General features: G+C 30.0%; 1 protein-coding gene across 2 annotated transcripts; it reads right to left on the bottom strand.

Moving 5' to 3' along the window:
* Positions 1 to 129: 129 nt before the first annotated feature.
* On the bottom strand, positions 130 to 25131 carry LOC119604497 (plastin-3). 2 transcript variants are annotated; one of them, XM_037957149.1, is made up of 5 exons: positions 24614 to 25131; positions 3799 to 4909; positions 3453 to 3731; positions 3114 to 3367; positions 130 to 1663 (listed from the first exon to the last, which is right to left on the bottom strand). In XM_037957149.1, the coding sequence occupies exons 1-5, from the start codon at positions 24683 to 24685 to the stop codon at positions 1469 to 1471; spliced, it is 1911 nt and encodes a 636-aa protein (XP_037813077.1). In that variant the 5' UTR covers positions 24686 to 25131; the 3' UTR covers positions 130 to 1468. The 2 variants fall into 2 exon arrangements, with proteins under 2 accessions (XP_037813077.1, XP_037813076.1); XM_037957148.1 differs by lacking the exon at positions 24614 to 25131 and adding an exon at positions 9717 to 9975.
* Between the last annotated feature and the right edge of the window lie 101 nt (positions 25132 to 25232).

Below are 25232 nucleotides of genomic sequence, written 5' to 3'. Positions count from 1 at the left end.
ACAATCTAAAAAAATTGTTAAATCCTCAACTTCTTTCTCTGTCACGGCTAAGCTTAAAAGTATATGATTATAAAAAATAAAATTCGTTAATGATATTTAAAGGTATTTTTTATTTCTTATTTATTTCCCTTCTTGTATTTTTAGTTTTAATTATTATTGCACATTACACTTTTTGCGTATTTCTTTAAAACGCTTACATTTTTGAGTTAACGCTTTTATTCCATATACAAAAATACAAAAACAATTTCAATGGCACTATGGCTTTTAGAAGAAGTATTAAGTTTTAAGTGGAAAATATTTTGTCTACTCGACAAAATGCAACTTAAATTATAAATTTAAGTTAGAAAATCTTGTGGTTTTTGTTTCATTTAAGCAAATAATCGTTCTAAAACGAAAACTGTAAATTTTTTTAAAAAGAATAGTTGTAGTGGTGTTTGTTTAACTATAGTAATGTGCGTAAAAAAATACTACAAAAAAATTTGAATTGTTAATGATTTGTGCTAATTTTTCCTTAATTTCTCCCTTTCATAAACTCTCACTCTATGGTGCTTGTCGTAGTTTTTCTCATTTACTCACTCATTTTAATTTGCATTCTCAAAAAGTGGAGAAGGAACTGTTCCCATATGTAGTTCAATCATACCCTATTATAAAACATTTTTTTAATGCCAATTTGTTTGTTGTTGTTTTTTTATTATTTTTTTTTTAATTTTAATTAAATGTATGTTTGTATGTAAGTAAAATGTTTGTTTTTTTATTAAAAATATATATTTTTATATTTTCACTTTATGTAAATGCAGTTAACTTTATACTTTGTTTTTTTTTTTGTTTTCATCATCATCAATTATCAAACATCTTTCATAATTATAGTATAGTACATGTTTTAAATTTAATGTTTTCATAAGCTTAACCTTTATTTATAAAATAAGGTTTTTTTCTTTTCTTTTTTTTACGTTTTGTTTGTGTGTTTTCTTTATAAAAAGCATAAAAAATTTTAAATTCAACAAAATAGTTACTTTAAAATATATTAAAAAATTAAATTAAATTAAAAAAAAATCAAGTCAATTAAAAAAAAAAACATGATTACAAAGTTAAGTTAAATTATCACCTTAAAGCTTTAATTTAACATTATTAAAACATTTGTATAAATTACAAGCTTCTAAAAAAAATAAAAATTATATAAATACATAATTACTTAATTGGCGTTGTTTGTTTTTGTTGTTGTTTTATATATATTTATTTGTAAGCAAATAAACCATTGATTTGTATTATTAAAAAAAAAAAAAAAGAATAAACACTCGTTATTACTTCATGCCGTTTTATTTTTTTCCGGGAATTTTATTTGCTGCGTACGCTTATCAATTCATTTCCATTCAATCATTTGTTTATGACTGTTTATCTTTTTCTTCTTTTGTAATGGTGGTAGTTATTAAGATTATTTGTCGTTGTTATTGTTTTTATATTTGGCATATTAGTTGCTGTTGTTAATATTATTTTGATTTTCTACACTATCCATATTGGGTATGTAATCCAAGGCCATCATACAGGCGAATACAGTCATGACCATCTTGGGTTTCACCTCTGTAATATCCTCGGGTAAAGCATAGACACGTGCACCAATCTTACGAGCCATGGAAATGGCATATTTAGCATTTGCCAAATTGTCCTAGAAAAAAAAATATTGAAATTTTTGTTATTAATTATTATGATAAAACCATTAACCCCCAACAGGTTATCCGAAACATACTATTTTTAACAAGAATTAAAAATCGTTTTTTTTCGGGGTATATTAAAATATGATGTTGTGAACTGCTCTACAAACTATAATAGGTCACGTGGAGAATTCAAAAAGAAGTAAATTTTAATTTGTCTTAAAAATATTGAAAATGTTTGTTCAAACAGATATATAGTCGGTCATGTTCGACAATTAAACCTGAATGGTCGTCAGTAGTTCGTTGAGTTTAGAGACAATTGAAAACCAGTAGAGTTAAACAGGGAGTACCACAGAGCGTTGTCCTATCCGCCTACTGTTTAACTTCACCTCACTAAACTCCCCACACCTTCACAAAGTGTTGAAGTTAAATCATAGGCTATACCATTATGGCGACGGCCCAAAATTTTGTTGAGCTATGCGATCGAGTGAATGATTATCTCAAAGAAATAGAGAATTTCTTCATCGGACGTAACCTGAAACTATCACCAGCAAAGTCTTCAGCAAAACTCTTCACTACCTGGACGATGGAGGTAAACATGAATTTGGGCGTGGTAGTCGTTGGAACCCAAATACTCCATTTAGATTTTGGTGGTCAACTTTGACAGCTTGTTTACCTAGTCAGCTCATACCACTGCAATTACGAACAGATTGCGAAGTAGAAACAAAAGCGCTAGCCGGCAGCACTTGAGAAATGGACAAGAAACCTTGTTGGTTACCTATGAAACAATTGGCCGGTTAATTTTGCTTCTATAGTGTGGTCAATTATGCTGCTCCAGTGTAAACGGCTGCATGCAAATAACCTCGGAGAACCACCTACGCTAGAAAACGAAGGTTCTCCCTGTCTTGGAACATAATGTCATGTTGACTGAACAATTCCTACTTTCACAGCTGGATGGTCCCCCGAGGCATGTAAGGAAGGAACTTCGTTTAAACGAGGAGAGCATACGAAGATATGTTGAGGATCCCTTGGTTCGTAATTCGTATACAGCAGATTTAAACGACATTCACAGAGACGCCATCAATACCGCGGTTTCCGGTTACCGTTCTGCTTATAGAGGAGAACCTGTCGCGGAAAAAAATAGAGCAATGCTCAACGCCTACTAGTCTCGCATAGACCTTTTCTTTCCCAATATATGCATAGCATATGGACAGGGTCCCATGATACCCACCACGTATTCAACTGTCCAGCCCACCCTACTTTACTTAATGGACTAAATTTCTTGGCTTCGACCTAAATACAGAACCCCTGACTTAAAAATTGTATAGTTTAGCTGTTACAACAACAACAACAACAACAATAAAATACATTACATTAATTCAAAAATTCTTTTATAAAATTCAAAATTATATGATTTATCACTTCCTTTTTTAATTTTCAAATTAAACAAAAAAAAAACCTTACCTCTTCAGTACCACTTGTTCTCACTAATTCATAATTAATGCTGCCAGCCTTAAGGGCATCCACTAAATCAATAACAATTTTAGCATCAGCAATAGCAGGATCATTGAAATTCTTCAAAGTTGACTGTTTGCCAGCTTCGGATAATTTATTGTTAACCCATTGTACAATTTCTTTTTCGACTATGGGATTGCCAGAATTGGCCAAACGTGAGAGAATGGATAAAGTATAGGCGCGCATCAATTGCCAAATTAAAGCTAAAAACACACACACACAAATAAAAAACATTATTTATAAAACTATTCACATAGCAATAACAATAACAATAAACAAACAACTTACCCAAAGTTAAAGTAGCATTGCCATCATTTAAATCTTGGCCAGCAATACCCACCAAAGAGAATTTCAATTGTTTACCCAATTCCACAGCATAATTGCAATTTTCCAATTTTTCCATAAATTTACGCAAGGGAGTAAAACGTTTGTGTACACGATTCCAGTTAACAATACCGGGTCTAATGATATCGAATAATTGGAAAATAACCAAACCATCGGCTAAATCGGAATACAACCAATTTACATGGGGGCTAACACCCATAGAGTTCATCCAGTTGCGGTAAGCTAAAGAAATCCAAGTCCATTAATAAACTACATTTAATAGAAATAAAACATGTTTAAGAACACTTACTCTTCTCCTCACGTGTCTCCTCGATGGCCTCTAGACCTTCTACTTGTTCTGGTTTATCCAAACCGGGATGATTGTTGAATAGATTAGCAACAAAGGCCAAATTTAACTTGTAGACTCCATTGACTACGTCCTGTGGTGTCAAGAAGCTGCGACAGTTCAATTTGGCTGCTTGTTGCAACATAATTTCGGCTCTAGATGTTAAATCGGTCTCACGTAAAGCATCCAAATTAACATCCGCATCATTGCCAGCAATTTGTTTCAACAAATGTGAATAGATTTCCGAATCCACAATATCGGATTGGAAATTGGTGCAGCGACGCTGAATGCCAGCACGTTCCAAATGATGATTAACCCAACGCAACAATATGGCTTCAGGCGACAATTTCATCAAATCCTCTAGACGTTCGTCATCAAATAAGAGACCAGCCAAACCAGGACAGCTATCCAAGGTAATGTGACTAAAGAGACCAATACGAATGATTTGCCACAACAAACCCAATACTAAATGTGGCTTGCCCTTGGCCAAATCGTGAGCATCAATATTAACAATGTTACAGCCAATAGCTTGTGATGAAACTAAAGCCAAAGTCAAATTTTCAAATTCACGATAAACCGTAAGATTCTTTTTATTGATGGCTCTTTCGTCAATTGTATCGGGGCAGGAATGATTAATGATTTTACACAATAAAATACCATCCTTAATGGATTGATACAGACGTTTGCCCTCATTATCGATGGGCAGCAAATGTTTCAAATCTTGATCATGACCCAAATTGGAATTAATCCAATCGGAAAAGGCCAATTGTTCTTCGAGACGCACGGAATGTGTGGTACCCTCCGAAGAAATGCTCGACATACCGCCCAACGTTTCGAGATTTTCTTTTTTAGACACCACTGTTTTAAAGGTACTGGCCACATCTTTTGACTTGAGGTCCAGGCACAGATTTTCAAATTCTTCCAAATTCAATTTACCCTGGTGAGAGGTACGTTGTTTGTTTTGGAATTCATCGATCATTTCACGCACCTGATAGCCGGGCAATTTAAAGCCGACCTGATCAAGAGCTTCTTTAAGTTCACTAAGGTCAATGAAACCATCTTTGTTGGCATCAATCTGTAAATATAAAAGAAGAAAAAAAAGAGAAGAAATTAGCAAACAAAAGTCATACTGTAACGGATTTTTGTTTTAAATTTATACAACTATTATTCATAACATTCATTTATATGAATAAATTAAATATTGATCAATTTAGCTGACTAAATTACAAAAAATGCCAACAACAACAAAAAAATTTGTTAAGTGACTCATAAGTACTTCATGTTCATTCATACTTATTTATAAACAAAACAGATAAAATATTTAAAATGTTGAGAAATATTTGCAATTATTTTTAAATATTTTAAATATATAATCAGGCTGTTGAAAGAATCAAATTTATGGAAATTATAACATACAAATTCATTTAATTTATGTTTGTTTTATAAACAAAAATATGTTTTTATTTGAAGCTCTGTTTTTAAGCGGGTGACAGGCAAAATTTCTACAGTTAATCATCATTATTTAAACCTGTTTTCAATATTTGTTTGCAAATAAAAACAAGTAAGAAATTATAGTCGGGCGGGCCGACCATATGATACCCTACACCAGTTATGAATATTAAATGTGATTTATTTTTCATAATAAAGCATTTATCTTCAATATTCCCTTGTTCCGATACATTTAAGCAATTTATGGATGAAAAACTAATTTTCTGAAAGAGGCTTTATATGGGGGCTATGGGTAAATATGGACCAAGCCCGATAAAATTTTGTGAATATATTTATATTGACATAATATTTTATTGTGCTGAATTTCATCGCGATATTTGTGTTTATAAGCTAATTTGGGACATTCAAGTAATTTTCTGAAGGGGACTTTGTATGGGAGCTAGGGTCAAATGTGGCCCGATCTTTATGAAATTTGGCAGGGTCATCAAGACTTCTATAAAACTTAGTTGTGCCGTATTTTACCGATATATCTGTATATTTAACATAATTATGAGCTCAGAAGCCCTTTTCGGGGGGTTCTGTTCTATGGGGGCTAGGTGAAATAATGGACCGATTTTAACCATTTTCAATAGGCTTAGGTCAAATAAAACGTGCGTGCCAAATTTCATCCAATTATCTTGAAAATTGCGACCTGTACCTTGCGCACAAGGTTTACATGGACAGCCAGCCAGCCAGACGGACGGACATAGCTTAATCGACTCAGAAAACGATTCTAAGCCGATTGGTATACTTTAAGGTGGGTCTAGGACGAATATTTTTGTATGTTACAAACATCAGCACAAATCCAATATACCCTCCCCACTAAAGTGGTGTAGGGTATAACAACCTACATTTTTTCTAAACATTTTTAGTGAACTCATTAAACAAACACATTTGCAGTGTTAAAATAGTAAACAGTCATTGAAAATGTAGAAATTAAAGCCGATATTTTTTGGCCAATAGATCACAGTAAGCACACAGCTGTGTCTAGGGTTGAATATAAGTGTTTTTCTTTAATTTTTTGTATGGTAGCTTATAATAATTATTAAATAAAACGCCAATATTTACTTAAGTAAATTGACTTTAAATAAAAGGTTTTATATTTTGGTTTCATTGTTAACAAAACACTTGCTTAATTTATTAAAATATAAACGCTTTAAAGTAAGGAAATAATTTCTTATTGAGAAAACAGTTTTAATAGTCTTTATATAGACTTTATTAATTAATAAGTGTCTTTTAATTTCAAAAGTTTTTGAAACAAATATAAATATTTACAAAAACCTTATAGCAAATTAATAACAACATACTGTCATATGTAGCAGATATAAAGATTGTCTTGCGTATTTATTTAGATAACTAAAATATTCATATTAATGCTTTTGTCCATATTTGTTTAAATAATTAAAAAGTAGATATGATAAATCCCAAAAAGTTTTTCGTTTAGATTCATAAGAATTTGCTTTTATGTAGATTTCTAGTTCTGTTATTTGGTATTGAAATAAGTAAAAAAAAAACAAGTAAGAGTGTTATATTCGGCTATGCCGAATCTTATATACCCACCATCAAACCTCGTTTGACTCGAATGAAACTTACTTATGTCGAATTTCATCGATATACTCGTATTTTTTAGGCCAGTTATAAGCGTTAAAGTAATTTTCTGAAGGGGACCTTATATAGGGGGGTAGGGTCAATTATGAGTCGATCCTCATAAATTTGGTAGACAGAATTTGGTTCGTATTAAATTTATTTGTGTCGAATTTCATTGCTACACTCGTATTTTTAAACCATTAATGAGCGTTGCAGTCATTTTTTGAAGGAGACCTTATATGGGGGGTAGGGTCAATCATGGACCGATACTCATAAAATTTTTTAGATAGATTTTGACTCGTATGAAACTTACTTATGTCGAATTTCATCTATATACTAGTATTTTTAAGCCAGTAATGAGCGTTAAAATCATTTTCTGAAGGGGACCTTATATGGGGAGTAGGGTCAATTATGAACCGATCCTCATAAAATTTTGCATAGTGATTTCGGATCATAAGAAACTTACTTATGTCGAATTTCATTGCCATATTCGTATTTTCGAGGTGCCACTTGTATGGGGGCTACCCGAAAACGTGGACCGATATTGCCCATTTTCAATACCAGACAAACCTTACCTATAACAAATATTTATGTAAAATTTCATCCCTCTAGCTCTTTCCATTAGGACTCTATCGTGTTTTCAACAGACAGACAGACAGACAGACGGACGGACAGACATGGCTAGATCGTCTTAGAATTTAATGAGGACCCAGAATATATATCGAGGGACTATATTCAATAGTCTCTATCTAAAATAATACAAGCTTTCAGGAGAGCAAAAAAACTGTTTATTTCGCTAGTTCGTGAAGATTTTTTAATTTTTTCTTCTACAATATATTTTTACGACCATATTCTAAACCATTATATAAAAAGAATTTTAATTTTTGCATTATTTACAAAATTATTCATAAATTTATATCAGATAGAGCTTATTTTTCTACGAAAATGTTCATACAATTTCATGGAGGAAAAGAAACCAAATTGTTGAAAAAGCAACAGATTATAATGTTTTGGTCCAAAATCAATGTTATATGGTTAAACAAGACAATAAAATTGATTTAATTAGTATCATAATGAGCGATATCTCAAAAACTATTAGACCGATTTTAAATATTTTGACGGATTTGTGTTCAGCATGTCCAAATTATTAAGAAGACTTGTTTTGCAACAGAAAATTATCCAAAGGGATCGAGTTTGAAGCAATTTTTGGATAAGATAGAGAGTTTTGTATTCAGAATTTTTCTTTTTTTAAGATAGAGAAATTTAAAAAATGCTATAAAATTGCCAAAAAAAATTTTTTTTTTCTTTGAAATTTATATCACTGATGCGCGATAGTTTGCTGAATATTTTGCCATCAAAATCTCATTTTCATAAAAATGAGAGATAGCGACTATTGAATATAGTCCCTCGATATACTTTTGTGAGTCTATGACCAATATTTCGATGTGTTACAAACGGAATGACAAAATCAATATACACCCATCTTTTTTGATGGTGGGTATAATTATAGATTTAATAACGCGAGATAATGTCAAGAGATTTCTAAATTTTCGATCTAAATTGTAAATTTTACGTAGGTACACTCTGGAGACGAAGTAACCCTCCGAATACCCCATATATATCCGAAATCCAAATCTTGCATGTATAATTCTATCAGACATACTTTCGATAAGTTTTTATATTAAACCAGCAAAATCGATCCATAAATCACGGAGATATAAAAAAATTCCGAAACAAAGTTAACGGTAGTCAGGGATGGAAGAATAGGTATGATGTAAAATTAAAAGACAAAAATAAAAATCTAACAATTTGTAGAATAATATGATGAAACGTTTATCAATGATTTTTGAATATAAGGGTATAAATTTTTATACAAGCAATAAAACTGAATGATTCTTAAAGTAAATTTTGGGTAATAAGGTAAAACCTTATCAAAAGGTGTATATTTTCATAACAATAAACTCATATATTTTTAAAATATGTCCATTAAAATAATCTATTATTTAGTTAAAGTGTGTGTCAAAACATAGTAGCAATTAACTGGGAAAAATAATTTTTTATAGATGAGGTAAATACAATTTTACTAGCTCATAGGGGCTATTTATGGCTAAAGATAGTTGTTTAAAATGTTTACAATCGACGTAAAATTTCATTTGGCAAACACTTTGAATATAATATATTATTAAACCTATTTCATTAAAAAAAATCTGTCTTTCATAATTTCCAATCATTCCATATCAATGATAATGTTTAAGTTTTCAAAATATTTCTTGTCACAATACTTTATTTCAAGATAAGATAACAATTGTGAATATTTCAAAGAAATAAATCATGTCTTCATATAATTTCAATTTCTAACAAGGCTTGAACATTTACATAAATACATAAAAAAAATGAATTCTAGCTAAAAAAAACTTGCCAAAAACAACATATAACATTGGAAAACTTTTTGAAATTATCATTTTTAGTTATTTACACTAAAATGTTTAATTAAATATGGGTTTGGTTAAAATTACTGTTTCAAATTCAAAAACATTCAAAAAGTCATGAGAAAAACATGTTCTATATTATATTATCTTTCTAAGAAACATGGGTTGGGTTATAATGGAATATTCATAATTTTGGCAAAAAATTATTTAATAAATAATATTATTTCATTCTCGTATACAAATTGTAATCTTAACACTTTTTATATACACTTAAAAATATCCATATCTAATCAATTATTAAAATAAAAATAATAAACAGATAAAAAAACTGGAAAGAATATCACTTTTATATGAATATAAAAATATTTTAACACCTACAACTGGTATTAATTCATCTAGATTTTGCTTATACTCTTCCATATATTTATGATGTTCCAAATCCATAATATCAGACATTTTTTTTTATATTATAATAAAGTTATTTATGCAAAAACCAATACAAAATAAAGCGTTTTAAAGAATATTTGAAATGACGTCACTGAGTTTAAGCACTTGTAAGTAACACTGTTATAGAATGTTCTAATTAACACACTAAATTCAAATAGCCGGTTAACGGTACTAAAGGCAAAACTCAACTGATCGACCCTTGGAATACAATACATTGGAAAGGTATATAGAAATTGTATGGTGAATTCACTCAGATATGTTTTATCAAGAACAAGTAAACGATATGGAATTTCTTATCTACCAATACCAATACTATTTAACTAAATACATCAATACATCAAATGTGATTCAAACAAAATTATAAAAAATAGAAATACCAATTGCTATTTTCTAATTGTTACTCATCATTAGAAGAAAAAAAAAAATATTTTAATTTTTTCTATTACACAAATGATAATAATCCAAGGAATTATTAACTGTTTATGTTTTCAGATTTGAAACATTAATAACAAATTGTTTATTTTTTATTCTTAGAATATGTTTAAGGGGAAAAACATACATAATAATGAGTATGGTATACAAGAAATCAGTATGGTTAACTCTCTTGCGCCCTACGATTTATTACAAATTTTAAATATCAAATATTTGCCAAAGCATTTGTAAGAGTTGTTGTATTAAATAAATTGTTCACTTCTTAAACTATGTATATTAATTCCGAATTGTATTTTAAACAGATCTTGAACTAAACTAGAACTGAACTAGAACTGAACTAGAACTGAACTAGAACTGAACTAGAACTGAACTAGAACTGAACTAGAACTGAAACTAGAACTGAACTAGAACTGAACTAGACGACTGAACTAGAACTGAACTAGAACTGAACTAGAACTGAACTAGAACTGAACTAGAACTGAACTAGAAACTGAACTAGAACTGAACTAGAACTGAACTAGAACTGAACTAGAACTGAACTAGAACTGAACTAGAACTGAACTAGAACTGAACTAGAAAACTGAACTAGAACTGAACTAGAACTGAACTAGAACTGAACTAGAACTGAACTAGAACTGAACTAGAACTGAACTAGACTGAACTAGAACTGAACTAGAACTGAACTAGAACTGAACTAGAACTGAACTAGAAACTGAACTAGAACTGAACTAGAACTGAACTAGAACTGAACTAGAACTGAACTAGAACTGAACTAGAACTGAACTAGAACTGAACTAGAACTGAACTAGAACTGAACTAGAACTGAACTAGAACTGAACTAGAACTAGAACTGAACTAGAACTGAACTAGAACTGAACTAGAACTGAACTAGAACTGAACTAGAACTGAACTAGAACTGAACTAGAACTGAACTAGAACTGAACTAGAACTGAACTAGAACTGAACTAGAACTGAACTAGAACTGAACTAGAACTGAACTAGAACTGAACTAGAACTGAACTAGAACTGAACTAGAACTGAACTAGAACTGAACTAGAACTGAACTAGAACTGAACTAGAACTGAACTAGAACTGAACTAGAACTGAACTAGAACTGAACTAGAACTGAACTAGAACTGAACTAGAACTGAACTAGAACTGAACTAGAACTGAACTAGAACTGAACTAGAACTGAACTAGAACTGAACTAGAACTGAACTAGAACTGAACTAGAACTGAACTAGAACTGAACTAGAACTGAACTAGAACTGAACTAGAACTGAACTAGAACATAACTAGAACTACAGTAGTGTACCACTTTATGTCTAACACTACGATTTTCACGATATAATTAAAGTCATAAGACATGTTCTATTACTAGCAAACCAATACAAAACCACAATTAGTTATATTATTGATAAGACATAAAGTCTAGCGCCTATTTTTTCCAATGACATCAAATATAACCAAAATAAAAAACGCTGTGATTGACTCTAATAGTGTTGTAGTGGTAGAATAATAACTATAATGGAAATAAAATTGACGTTCGCCTTAAATTGTTCTTAATGTCGTTTTAACTCGTTGCCTGCCAATTGGATTATATCATAACAATACCATTTTAATTTGTTTTAACTTGTTTTTTTTTTGTGGTGTGTTCAACAAGTAATTTGCAAATGTTTTATGGAATGTTGGTGTCGATCCATGTTCAATATCTATGAATTTATGTATGTGGGTAAACATTTAAAAGAATGAATGAATGAATTACAAATGAAAGAAGCCATTTAACAACAATGTACAAACAACTGTCTAACAACAACACACATATTCATATTTTAAAAGTTACCACAAAGCGAGTAAATTTTTCATAATGATCAATATACGAACATCATTATGAACAGTACTAATATAATCAAAATTTTAACTCTATTGTTGGAAAAATTTGCATAAGTCACCGACCACCAAGTTTAAGAAAAACGGTTTTCTAGTTTCTATTTTAAGAGTGCTAAAGCAATACAAACAAAAAATATTGGTCATTTTTGGATTTTGCTGATTTTTAATATTGAATAAAATAAACATATACGGAAACTCTTTAATAACAACAACAGCAACAACATAAAAACCAACTGTAAAACATAATGGAACGAACACTCAACGAATCCGCCAACAACAAAATTAAAAGCAATAAATACCAACTAAAATAATCAAACAAATTGTTGTTAGAAAGTTGACGAAATACTTTTCATTTGCATATACACACATTGTCTATTATCGTTTCTGGGTTGGAAGTAATGTTTAAACGACATTATTTTCAAAGAGTTATTAAACGAAAAGCTTTATAAATATTTTTAACAAATTGCTTAATTGATATTTATTGGCCAGGGACTGATAGCTATAAAAGACCAACTACTATTACATGTATTGTTTGGTTTTGCCCCGGTTAGGTGTTAAAAAATAACGTTATAAATGCATGTTATTGTTTATATCAGTTCATTTACTTTTCGAAATAGAAATTGCATTCAAATGACATAAGTTTTATTGTATGTATATTTTAAATTTCAAAATTATTTACTTTTATTATTTTATTATTGTAGCTGTTCAAAAGCAATTAGCGTCTTTAGTGTAGGAAAATGTTCATATGGTACGGTTAATTATGTCGCCATAACAACAGTATTATATGTGTCAAAATAATGATATCAAAATCTAATTAAACATAATTTTTAGGATAAGTTTTGACGGGACCAACATATGTATTTAAATAAGTATTTGTTAAATTATTTTAAATTCTTAAAATCATAAGTTAACACTTTTTGCAATTAATATAGAATAAAAACAAGTAACAGTGTTATATTCGGCTATGCCGAATCTTATATACCCACCATCAAACCTCGTTTGACTCGAATGAAACTTACTTATGTCGAATTTCATCTATATACTCGTATATTTAGGCCAGTTATAAGCGTTAAAGTAATTTTCTGAAGGGGACCATATATAGGGGGGTAGGGTCAATTATGGGTCGATCATCATAAAATTTGGTAGATAGAATTTGGTTCGTATTAAATTTATTTGTGTCGAATTTCATAGCTACACTCGTATTTTTAAACCATTAATGAGCGTTGCAGTCATTTTCTGAAGGGGACCTTATATGGGGGGTAGGGTCAATCATGGACCGATCCTCATAAAATTTTTTAGATAGATTTTGGCTCGTATGAAACTTACTTATGTCGAATTTCATCTATATACTAGTATTTTTAAGCCAGTAATGAGCGTTAAAGTCATTTTCTGAAGGGGACCTTATATGGGGGGTAGGGTCAATTATGGACCGATCCTCATAAAATTTCGCATATTGATTTTGGATCATAAGAAACTTACTTATGTCGAATTTCATCGCTATATTCGTATTTTTAAACAAGTTATGGCTGTTAAAGCTGCTTTGCGAGGGGCCACTTGTATGGGGGCTATCCGAAAACGTGGACCGATATTGCCCATTTTCAATACCAAACAAACCTTACCTATAAGAAATATTTATGTGAAATTTCAACCCTCTAGCTCTTTCCATTCGGACTCTATCGTGCTTTCAACAGACAGACAGACAGACGGACGGACAGACGGACAGACATGGCTAGATCGCCTTAGAATTTAATGAGGACCCAGAATATATATACTTTTATGGGTCTATGACCAATATTTCTATGTGTTACAAACGGAATGACAAAATCAATATACCCCCCATCTTTTTTGATGGTGGGTATAAAAAAGTTCACATTTTCATATTTGGAATTTTGCGTATATCTCCATTATTTATTAACCGATTTTGCAGATTTAAAGTAAGAAACTTCTTGAAAGCATGCACGATAGAATTATGGAAGATTCCGATCTCGCAGATATCTAAGGAATTCTAAAAACTAAATTCTACACACATGGTTCAATCGACTCCGCTATCTATAAGATCTTGAAATATGTATTATATCGTAGAAATTACAAATGGACTGACAAACTTATATACCCTGGTGAAGGGTATAAAACTAACTTAAATATATTCCTTATACATTATTTCTATACATTACTGTATTTTTGATAAGATATTGCATATACACAGATACATTTTAATTATCATTTACTTGACGCCAGCAACAGCAAGAGAGGGAAGTAAACCAAGTTAACATATTGCCAATAAAAAAGATTATACAAACAAATATAGAAATAATAATAATAATAAAAAAATGCTGTCATCATTATGATCAAATTGATGACTTTTTTTCTATCTTCTCATACTTTTTTCCCGTGTTTTGCTAGTAGATCATTTATTTCTTTTTTTATTATTAGTAAATATATTTCTTTCAAAACATTTTCAAGGTGTTCGTTTGGTGTGTATGAAGTTGAAATTACTTTCACAGCAAAAGTAGAAAAGGTAAGAAGAAAACGAACAAATACTGAACGACGATAATCATAAATTATAAAGAAAAGAAATCGTTTATGAACTTCCTCAAAACCACAATAATTTAAACGCTTTTCATTGAAAAATCTTAAGAAAACAATAATTTTAAACCAGAAATGCTGCCAACAGTGACAATTTTGCAATTGCCACGAACGACAAAAAAAGAAGATGGAAATAAAACTATATACAGCGGCATGAATCTATCTCATGGTTTCGAAAAGAAAGTAAAAGTCAAAAACCATAACAACAATATTTTTTTATTTTTTTACTATTATTTGCTTTATATTCAGTTTTACAATTAAAAACGAAATAATAAAAGAAATAATGATAATGATCTTACTCATCAAAAGTTTCGGTGTGTGTTTTTTTTAATTATTCATATTGATATGTTTTATTTACTCTGTGACCTTTAACTAGAAACTATTTTATGCTAATTGAAAAATAAAAATTGAAAATATCTTTGTTATTAACAAGATTTCATTAAAAGTAAATATTTTATTTAATTTTCTCATAATATAACCGTGTGCTGTAAAACATTGCTCATGAATCATAATATTTATTAGATTGTTGTAATAATAAAGCGTTAATATTTCATTTTGTAGTAATAAATATTGTATTATAAAGTTGGTTAATACTCGATTTAAATGAATATCTATCCCAGCAACAACTTTTATTGAAAAGTAATTTTCTTAGTCATTAACATTTTAAATCGTTAGTTTAACACTTTGATTACATTGGAGAAAAGTACATAACACTCTCGCTTATACATAATTACTTAAATAAGTACTAATAACTCCCCATTTGTAAGTACTTATTTAAGTAGTTACAAATGGTAAGTACTTATTTAAGTAGTTAAGTTTTTTTGTTTTACGCAAAAAAAATACTCATACAGAATATGTACATGGAGCTCTTGTCCATTACTCACAACATCACTGATTAGTAACTTTATTGTGCATCAAAAATAGTTTTCACATAACTATTTCATTCAGTGTAAGATTACATGTCTGCTTTATAAGAATAATTAAAAGTAATGCATATGATATGTGGTAGTCATTGAAAAGTAGGTAGTTGTTATACCCTACACCACTTTAGTGGGGAGGGTATATTGGATTTGTGCTGATGTTTGTAACATACAAAAATATTCGTCCTAGACCCACCTTAAAGTATACCAATCGGTTTAGAATCGTTTTCTGAGTCGATTAAGCTATGTCCGTCCGTCCGTCTGGCTGGCTGTCCATGTAAACCTTGTGCGCAAGGTACAGGTCGCAATTTTCAAGGTAATTGGATGAAATTTGGCACGCACGTTTTATTTGACCCAAGGACGAAGCCTATTGAAGCCTATATGGTTAAAATCGGTCCATTATTTCACCTAGCCCCCATAGAACAGAACCCCCCGAAAAGGGCTTCTGAGCTCATAATTATGTTAAATATACAGATATATCGATAAAATACTGCACAACTAAGTTTTATAGAAGTCTTGATGACCCTGCCAAATTTCATAAAGATCGGGCCCCATTTGACCCTAGCTCCCATACAAGGTCCCCTTCAGAAAATTACTTTAATGTCCCAAATTAACTTATAAACACAAATATCGCGATGAAATCCAGCACAATAAAATATTATGTAAATATAAATATATTCACAAAATTTTATCGGCTTGGTCCATATTTGGCCCTAGCCCCCATATAAAGACTCTTTCAGAAAATTAGTTTTTCATCCATAAATAGCTTAAATGTATTGCAACAAGGGAATATTGAAGATAAATGCTTTATTATGAAAAAAAAACCACATTTAATATTCATAACTGGTGTAAGGTATCATATGGTCGGTCTCGCCCGACTATACTTTCTTACTTGTTATACCCTACACCACTTTAGTGGGGAGGGTATATTGGGTTTGTGCTGATGTTTGTAACGCACAATAATATTGGTCCTATACCCACCTTAAAGTATACCAATCGGCTCAGAATCATTTTCTGAGTCGATTTAGCTATGTCCGTCCGTCTGTCCGTCCGTCTGACCGCCCATGTAAACCTTGTTATCAAACTACAGGTCGCAATTTTGAAGATAATTCAATGAAATTTGGTACGTGATCTTCTATTGTCCCAGGGACGAAGCCTATTGAAAATGGTTAAGATCGGTTCATTATTTCACCTAGCCCCCATACAACTGAACCCCCCAATAGGGCTTGTAATCCTTGTAATCAAACTACAGGTCGCAATCTTAGAGATAATTCAATGAAATTAGGCACATGATCTTTTATGTTACCGTAGATGAAGCCTGTTGAAAATGGTTTACATCGGTCCATTATTTCACCTAGCCCCCATACAACTGAACCCGCCGAATAGGGCTTTTAAGTTCATAATTATGTTTAATATACTCATATCTCGACAAAAAGCTGCAAAAACCAAGTTGTGTACAAGACTTGATGACCCCCATGAATTCCATAATAATAGGTTCTCATATGACCCTAGCCCCTATGAAAAGCCCCCATCAAAATTTCACTTAAATGTCCACAATTTTATTCAACAATAAACGGCTTAAGTATGTATATCTAAGGTAAGGTACAATTCAACTTAAATGCTTTATTATGGCAACTAAATCACATTATATTTTTGTCAAAGGTGTAGGGTATTATATGGTCGGCCTCGCCCGACTATAACTTCTTACTTGTTTTATCTGGGATTGAATAATAGTTTTTGCTGTGGTTGAATAATAAATAAGTAATAGAAAAGAATAAAACTTTTATTGAATTTTATTTTAAAATTATCTGACATTTTGTTGATTGACATATAAATATGCAATTAATCGGAGGATATGTCCCAATTGTGAATTGAAATTGGATTATGCACTCCCACTAGCAAGGGATAGTTTTGGAATTATTCTGATGTAATACATAGATGGATTATGTGGTCCTCAACTAGGACATCACAATGCTAAATGGAGTAATTCCACATATTTGGATTAGTTTTGGTCATGTGCGTTTGCAGGGTTATACTATAAATTTATACAATATGTATTTATATCGCTGGTAGCGATTCGCTATAAAACTGATCATATTGTAAATTAAAGTAAAAGTTCAACTTGTAAATAAATCGTTCAAATTCAAAAATTTATAATCTATTTTAAATCAAAGAGAAAAAAATATCTTCATATGGTAATGTTTATATGTACGTTCATAAGAAAATATTCTTCTTTTTCGCCAAGAAATCATACAACAGTAGAGATTACATTTTGAATTGAAAACATATGCATGCAATGTACACTCAACGTCGTCGAACAATTTCAAAACGCAAACAACAACAACAAAAATTATATAATGCAATTTAATTGATAATTCAATACACATACAATACACTACTATTACCTGAGCCAAATGATACGCAGCAAAAATAGTGTGTTTTTTTTTCGTTTACTAGTATGATTCGTTTGTTTTGTTGTACTCTATTTCAACCAAATGATTGTGCCATAATAATGAACTGAGAAGACTACCAAGTAGTTTATAGACGTTTAACAAAGTATGTCTGGGTTAATAAATGCGAAAGCGAAAGAAAAAAAAACTTGCAAAACAAACCACTATGAAATGAAAATGAAATCTTACAAAAAAACAAGGATTTACAAAAAAAAACAGTACAATTTAAAATTGCGAACGTTGAAAAAAACCCCAACCTACACATTAAATACACTTAGTGTTAAATATCAGTTTATTAGTGATTTTTTGTTGTTGTAACATTGCAATTTAAGTTTTTTTTTTTTTTTTTTCTTTCAAATTTTGAATCATATATTGCAACAAGCATTTGTAAAAGAGGAATTTGAAGCATGACACATAGGTTTTAATTTGTATTTTTTTTAAATTTTTGTTTAAGTTGACATAATATCCAAGAGAAGATATGACTAGTTTATGTAAATGTATATTTTACAATTAGTGATAATACAAATTACAAATTATGACTCAGCCAATGGTCAAGAAATAAGTTAAAATGAACATAAATGTAAATCCCAACATTATTAATATGAAGAACTAAGGAAAAAAAACTAAAAAAGAAAATCTAGTGCGACATTAATATTTTTTGTTTGTTTTTCTTTTGACTTTCCATTAGAGCTTTAGACTGTGCTGACCCCTGGTGGACGTACACCATGGCGTTAATGTGCGAAAAGGTGTGTCACGCTTGAATAAGGTAATGTTGTAGTACAAGCTTGTAATTTAGTACAGACATTGAGAGATGAACAGACCATTGGTGGGTATAACAAAGAAAAAAAGACAAATTAAAAGTATGTTATAGAAAATTGTAACGGTATATAGTTTTAAATCTATCTAAATAAAAATTTTGAACCAAATACATATATAAACATGAGACAGTCCGAAAAAGAAAATGTTACAGAAATGACAATTATTTTATTAAATACAGTTAATACGAATTGACTTTGATTTTCGAGGAATGTGTTTGCTTAATAGCGACTTGTGTAGCTTACTGACTAATTTGTTTCTAAAGGTAGTGTCTTCGAAAGCCATTATTTGTAACTTACAATAGCAAATATTTTCCATTTCGAATCAAATTGCGAAGTTTGAGAAAATTGTTATGAAATATTTTTATAATTTCAAAATATTATGATTAAAATTTTCTCTTAATTAAAGTAACTACGTATTAAAAGTTTTCTCATTAATTAAGGGATTTAAACTAAATTATTATCCCTTCCCCATTCATTAAAAAAAAACTTTAACTGCTAAATACTTGAAAATAAAGGTGTTTTTCAATGTTTTTATGCTACCTGTGGTCATAGTAAGTAATGAAAAACAAAGTAAGTATAGTGCACGGCACGCGACCACACAAACGGGTTCCCTTAATTGTCTCAAATGGAGGAAGTAAGGTTCACTTTTGTCTGTAGTTATGTTAAATATTATTATAAACGTTAAGTAATACTAAAAAAAAAAACTAGACCTTATGCACACACAACAAAACAACTAAAAACAATTAAAATAATACGTAATGTTAGCACATTTAATGGGAATTAAATTGTACTTAGAGATCTTTTGTTTTATTGTTATTTTTATAAGAAACAAAAAAAAAACTAAAATGTTATAATTTTAGTTTTATTTGCATAACTAAGTGTACTGATGAAATAACAAAACAACCAAAACGTTTAAGAGCTAAATACAAATTTCAAGTTAATTCATTTATTTATTATTTGTTTACATTAACATTATTAAAGAAAAAACCAAAAAAACAGATGATTCATAGTATAAGTTGCATGACTATTAAGTGATAAGAAGATTTTCTAGGAATCTATTGGCTACTGAATCAATGAACACCTGCGTTAGAAATAAAGAAAGAAAGTGCAGATGATCAAGCTTAAACACATAATGTAGTTTTTAGTGGTAGAACAAGTTTAATCATGTCACAATTGATTTGTTTATATATTAAAATCTTGGAGCTGAATTCCGTTTCCAATAAGGACATTTATAATAGATTTAAGTTGTTTATGCTAATTAAAATATACTTCAAGAGCAAGTGGTCAAAGGTTATAGTAATGAAGTCAAGCTATTTTAATGCATCTCCAATGCATCTTTTCTTAGCTGTTTTAATAAGAATATTTTATATGTTTGTATGACCCATTTGATAAGAAACAAGTTACTTAACAAATCAGCATTACACAAGTGTCAGTTTTTTGTAAAAGAAAATAAATTCCTTAGTATTATTACAATTTATTATAATTTTTTGCAATTTTATTATGTTGTTCTCATTGTTTGCATAACGAGACATTATGACATCACTTTGATCAGATGCATTCAATCAAGACAGCGGCAACGGCAGCATCAATAAAAAAAAAGCAACATTCATTGTATTCGTTTAATCATAAAGCAGTGTCAAGTTAATTATAATAAAAAGATCACTTTATAAATATCATTGTATATTCATAACAATGAGTGCGCAAATTCATTTGCGTAAATCTAAATCCAACAAAAAAAAAAAACAAGTAAGAGTGTTATATTCGGCTATGCCGAATCTTATATACCCACCATCAAACCTCGTTTGACTAGAATGAAACTTACTTATGTCGAATTTCATCTATATACTCGTATTTTTTAGGCCAGTTATAAGCGTAAAAGTAATTTTCTGAAGGGGGTAGGGTCAATTATGGGTCGATCCTAATATAATTTGGTAGACAGAATTTGGTTCGTATTAAATTTATTTGTGTCGAATTTCATCGCTACACTCGTATTTTTAAGCCATTAATGAGCGTTGCAGTCATTTTCAAAAGGGGACCTTATATGGGGGGTAGGGTCAATCATGGACCGATCCTCATAAAATTTTTTAGATAGATTTTGACTCGTATGAAACTTACTTATGTCGAATTTCATCTATATACTAGTATTTTTAAGCCAGTAATGAGCGTTAAAGTCATTTTCTGAAGGGGACCTTATATGGGGGGTAGGGTCAATTATGGACCGATCCTCATAAAATTTTGCATAATGATTTTGGATCATAAGAAACTTACTTATGTCGAATTTTATCGCTATATTCGTATTTTTAAACAAGTTATGGCTGTTAAAGCTGCTTTTCGAGGGGCCACTTGTATGGGGGCTATCAGAAAATGTGGACCGATATTGCCCATTTTCAATACCAAACAAACCTTACCTGTAAGAAATATTTATGTGAAATTTCAACCCTCTAGCTCTTTCCATTGGGACTCTATCGTGCTTTCAACAGACAGACAGACAGACGGACGGACGGACAGACGGACAGACATGGCTAGATCGACTTAGAATTTAATGAGGACCCAGAATATATATACTTTTGTGGGTCTATGACCAATATTTCGATGTGTTACAAACGGAATGACAAAATCAATATACCCCCATCTTTTTTGATGGTGGGTATAAAAAAGCTTACAAAGAAAAACTGTTAAAAATTTATAATTAAATTCCCAAAACGTTTAAGAATTTGTTTAAATTAAAAACAGTAAAATTTTTGTTATTTTGCCTTTAGAAGAATAATTAACTAAATAGTTCTAGACTTCCAAAAAATATGCTAAGTATATATTATTCAAACATTGGACCCTTTTAGAAATGCAATTTTTTTGCAAATTTAAAGAACACTTTCAAGCGAAAAGACTCCAAATGTATAAAAACCATATTAAAGAATAATTTCTTTCAATATATAATACATATTTATTTAATAAAGTATTTTTTTATTGTTAAAAACACAAACAACAAGATGCATTGCATGAAATTATGGAGTTATAGAAAAAAAATATATAAATAAATGCCTTTCAAGTGGTAAATGAGCACTCTTATGGGCAATTGTGTACATCATTCAGAAGCCAAACAATCTGATAAAGAATGCATATTGGAATGGTTATGTGTGTGTGTGTGTCTGTAGGGATTGTAGGCATGTTTCTTATCTTTACATTCTCATTTTGACATTAAGACAAAAACAGCATGTATTTTTTAATATTATTAATTCTATAAATACATGCATTTCTTTAATAAATTGATAATATGTATATTTTTGGGGTAATACTAGGGTGATCGACTCGATTTTTCAACCGGTTTTAAAACCGGTTTTTTCTGCTTTACCAGTGTCGGTTTTTTCTAAATGTTGATTTTTCGAATATCGAATAACCCGGTTTTTTCACTTTTTAAAAACCGGTTTCGAAAACTTTTATTTGCTTTGTATTCAAAGATTATTTAAATGAAATTTTGAAGTAAATAATACAGCCCGTTTAAATTTAAAAATATTCGAGTCCAGGAACTAGGATATATTTTTCTAAAGCACCATTGGTTAAACTTTTTTGATTTTCCTAATTAATTAAAAAATTTTATTTGTAAAATTGATAACTGTTTAATAAAATTTTATTAATCTTAAGATTATTTTCCAATTACAATAATTAATTTACCGCTGAAATATTATGGAAGTGTTGGAATGCCTATGAAAATTTCCTTAAAGGGCTTTAGAATAAGCTAGGATTACATAGTACCTTGTGTTTAACAGAAGTGTCCACTTTTTTCCTAATTTTTTTTTATATTAAAGAAATAATGTAAATCAGACGACTAGATCTAAAGTTATAATCTGTTAAACTGTTAAAAATCATTTCGGGCCATGTTTTATTAATCAAATTTAATCATAAACATTAATTTCTTCAAATTAACATATATTTTTTTATTTATTATGAAAAACCGGTTAACCGGTTTTTTCTGAATTTGAAAAATATCAACCGGTTTTTTTGAAATGTCAACTATTCGAACTATTCGAAAACCGGTTTTTGGAAAATGTCGAATAATCGATCACCCTAGGTAATACTGAAAGACTGTATTAAGTTATGCTTAATTGTTGATATTATGTATTAACATATTCATACTTTCATAAATGAGTCATTTGGTATTAATTAATTAAATTATTCATATAGTAAAACTTAAATAGAGAATTAGTTTGTTCTTTGGAATATTGAAATTTATATTAAGAACTACTTGAAGAGAATTTTGAATCATTATCATACTTGGAAGACCAATTTAGGAAATCATTTCAATTTTATATCCAAAGCCTGTATACCAAATTCTTTCTGGTCTATCAAATTTCCTTAGACCCCTGTTTGTAAGTTAAACAAATTGACTTCTTTTTTATAAACATCATTAATTTCAGACTGAAAAAAATTAACAATGAAGAAACGTCTAATTTACAAATCACAATTGAAAAAATTATGTAAATCCTAAAAGAAATAACCCCCGCCAACACTACGAGCACACACAATATTTAAAATGTTCCAAGTTTCCACAATAAAAACTCAACAATCATATAAAATCTGTTGTATAAAAACTAAAGTCGTTTAAAGCCGACTATAAGATACTTAACAATATAATTATTGGATCAAATATCTAGATTAGAAATTCTAGGCGATTTATAAAGATTTTCATAAGATGATTTTTAAAAATATAAACTGATCTACAAAGAATTAGATTCTAGTTACAAAATAATACATATTTTGTAACTAGAATCAAGTTTTAAATTTTATTGTAATCTTTAAAATTAGATTACAAGATTTACAGTAGCGTACAGACAAACGGACATAGTCAAATTTACTAAGAATATGATTCTGGTGTAGGGTATAAAAATGAATGAGTTACAATTGTTGTAATTTCTTGATAGATTTGATTTACTTGTTTATAGATACTGATGCAAATGCTGCCTGCGCCTGTCTTAAAAAAAACAAGAGGAAAATCAACAATAGTGCACAGAGATGATGATTGTAAGCCGGCAACACCCATGTGGCCATATTACGTTTTGAAAAAGCAAATGCATTTCTACTTTTGCTGAGTTGTAGAGACATTTGTAAGTTTTGTTTACCCCTCCAACTCATCCCCCCGCCAGGAAATAAACACCATTGTAGACATATTTAAATACAAACACGCACACACACCCTTTGTGCAACAACGACAACAACAAGAAAAGAGAAACAACAAACATAGAGAAAACATGCAAAAGAAGAAACTAGCAGCAGGGAGGAATAAAAACATGTGTAGCCTTGAAAAATAAACCAACTAAATGACGACGACGAGGATGTTGTTGAACAAAGAAATCCTCAATATTACACATATTTTTGGGGTTGATTGTTATAAATGTTATAAAAATCGTACTAAATAATCAAGATGAAAAAGTAATAAGTAAAAATTACACTCCCTAGAATTGAGCTTTCTTTTTGTCTTGCAAAAACAACAACAGTAATATGAAAAAAAAGCAACCAAACAACCTTTCCCCTCCAACCACTAATCAATGACACGGTACTGTTTGTTTTTGCTTTTTTATTGTTGTTGGGTGGCTTAAAATGACTCATCTAAATGGTATTAAAGTGAATTATTTCCTGCTTTTCTTAACGAGATGATCAATTATTATTAATAAACAAAAATAAAATAATTATTGCAATTGTAAAAATGTGTTTTTATATACTTATTTTTCTTAAATTACCTCTATGAATTTCTCTTGTATTTCAGCTTTCTCGTCTGCTGATAAGCCTTTCGTGAATTTGTTGACTGACATTGTTTAAGATTTGTTTGTTTCTTATTGGATTTGTTTAAACAACAAAATTATCTTAAAATTGCACTTTTTTGCAATTATTTAAAATTAACAATTTTTATATAATTTTAACACACATACACAGTAATAAATTCTTTTTTGGCTTATATTCTTCCGCCAACTCTTTACTTGCTTTTTTATTTTTTCCCTAAATCCGTTTTTATTCTCACTTTTGTGGTGTTACACACTTTCGCTGGCTTTGTGACTGACGTTCGTATTAATTATCTTTCTATTTAAATATATTTATTTCTTTTAATTGATTGCGTTTACGTGTTATATTTTTATAATATTTATGTTATAATTATTTTAAAAAATATTAAGTTACGTTAAAAAATATGAAAAACTATTTGCAGTTTTTTTACACAATTAAAAACCAACTTATTACAATGATGTGCGAAGAAGAAATGCGACTCACAGCGTTTGAGCCGAAAAAGTGGTCGGCGGCGTACAATTTGATTCGGCGGCTAACTACCGACGTGTTCAGCAGATACGGCTTGCCCCATGATGGAAT

Source organism: Lucilia sericata, unplaced genomic scaffold, assembly GCF_015586225.1.
Source record: "Lucilia sericata isolate MDLA Ls3-8-SP2 unplaced genomic scaffold, ASM1558622v1 Contig000399F_arrow, whole genome shotgun sequence".
Lineage (NCBI taxonomy): Eukaryota > Metazoa > Arthropoda > Insecta > Diptera > Calliphoridae > Lucilia > Lucilia sericata.
The sequence above is the reverse complement of the archived record's forward strand: the minus strand, read 5'-3'. Positions and strand labels throughout refer to the sequence as shown.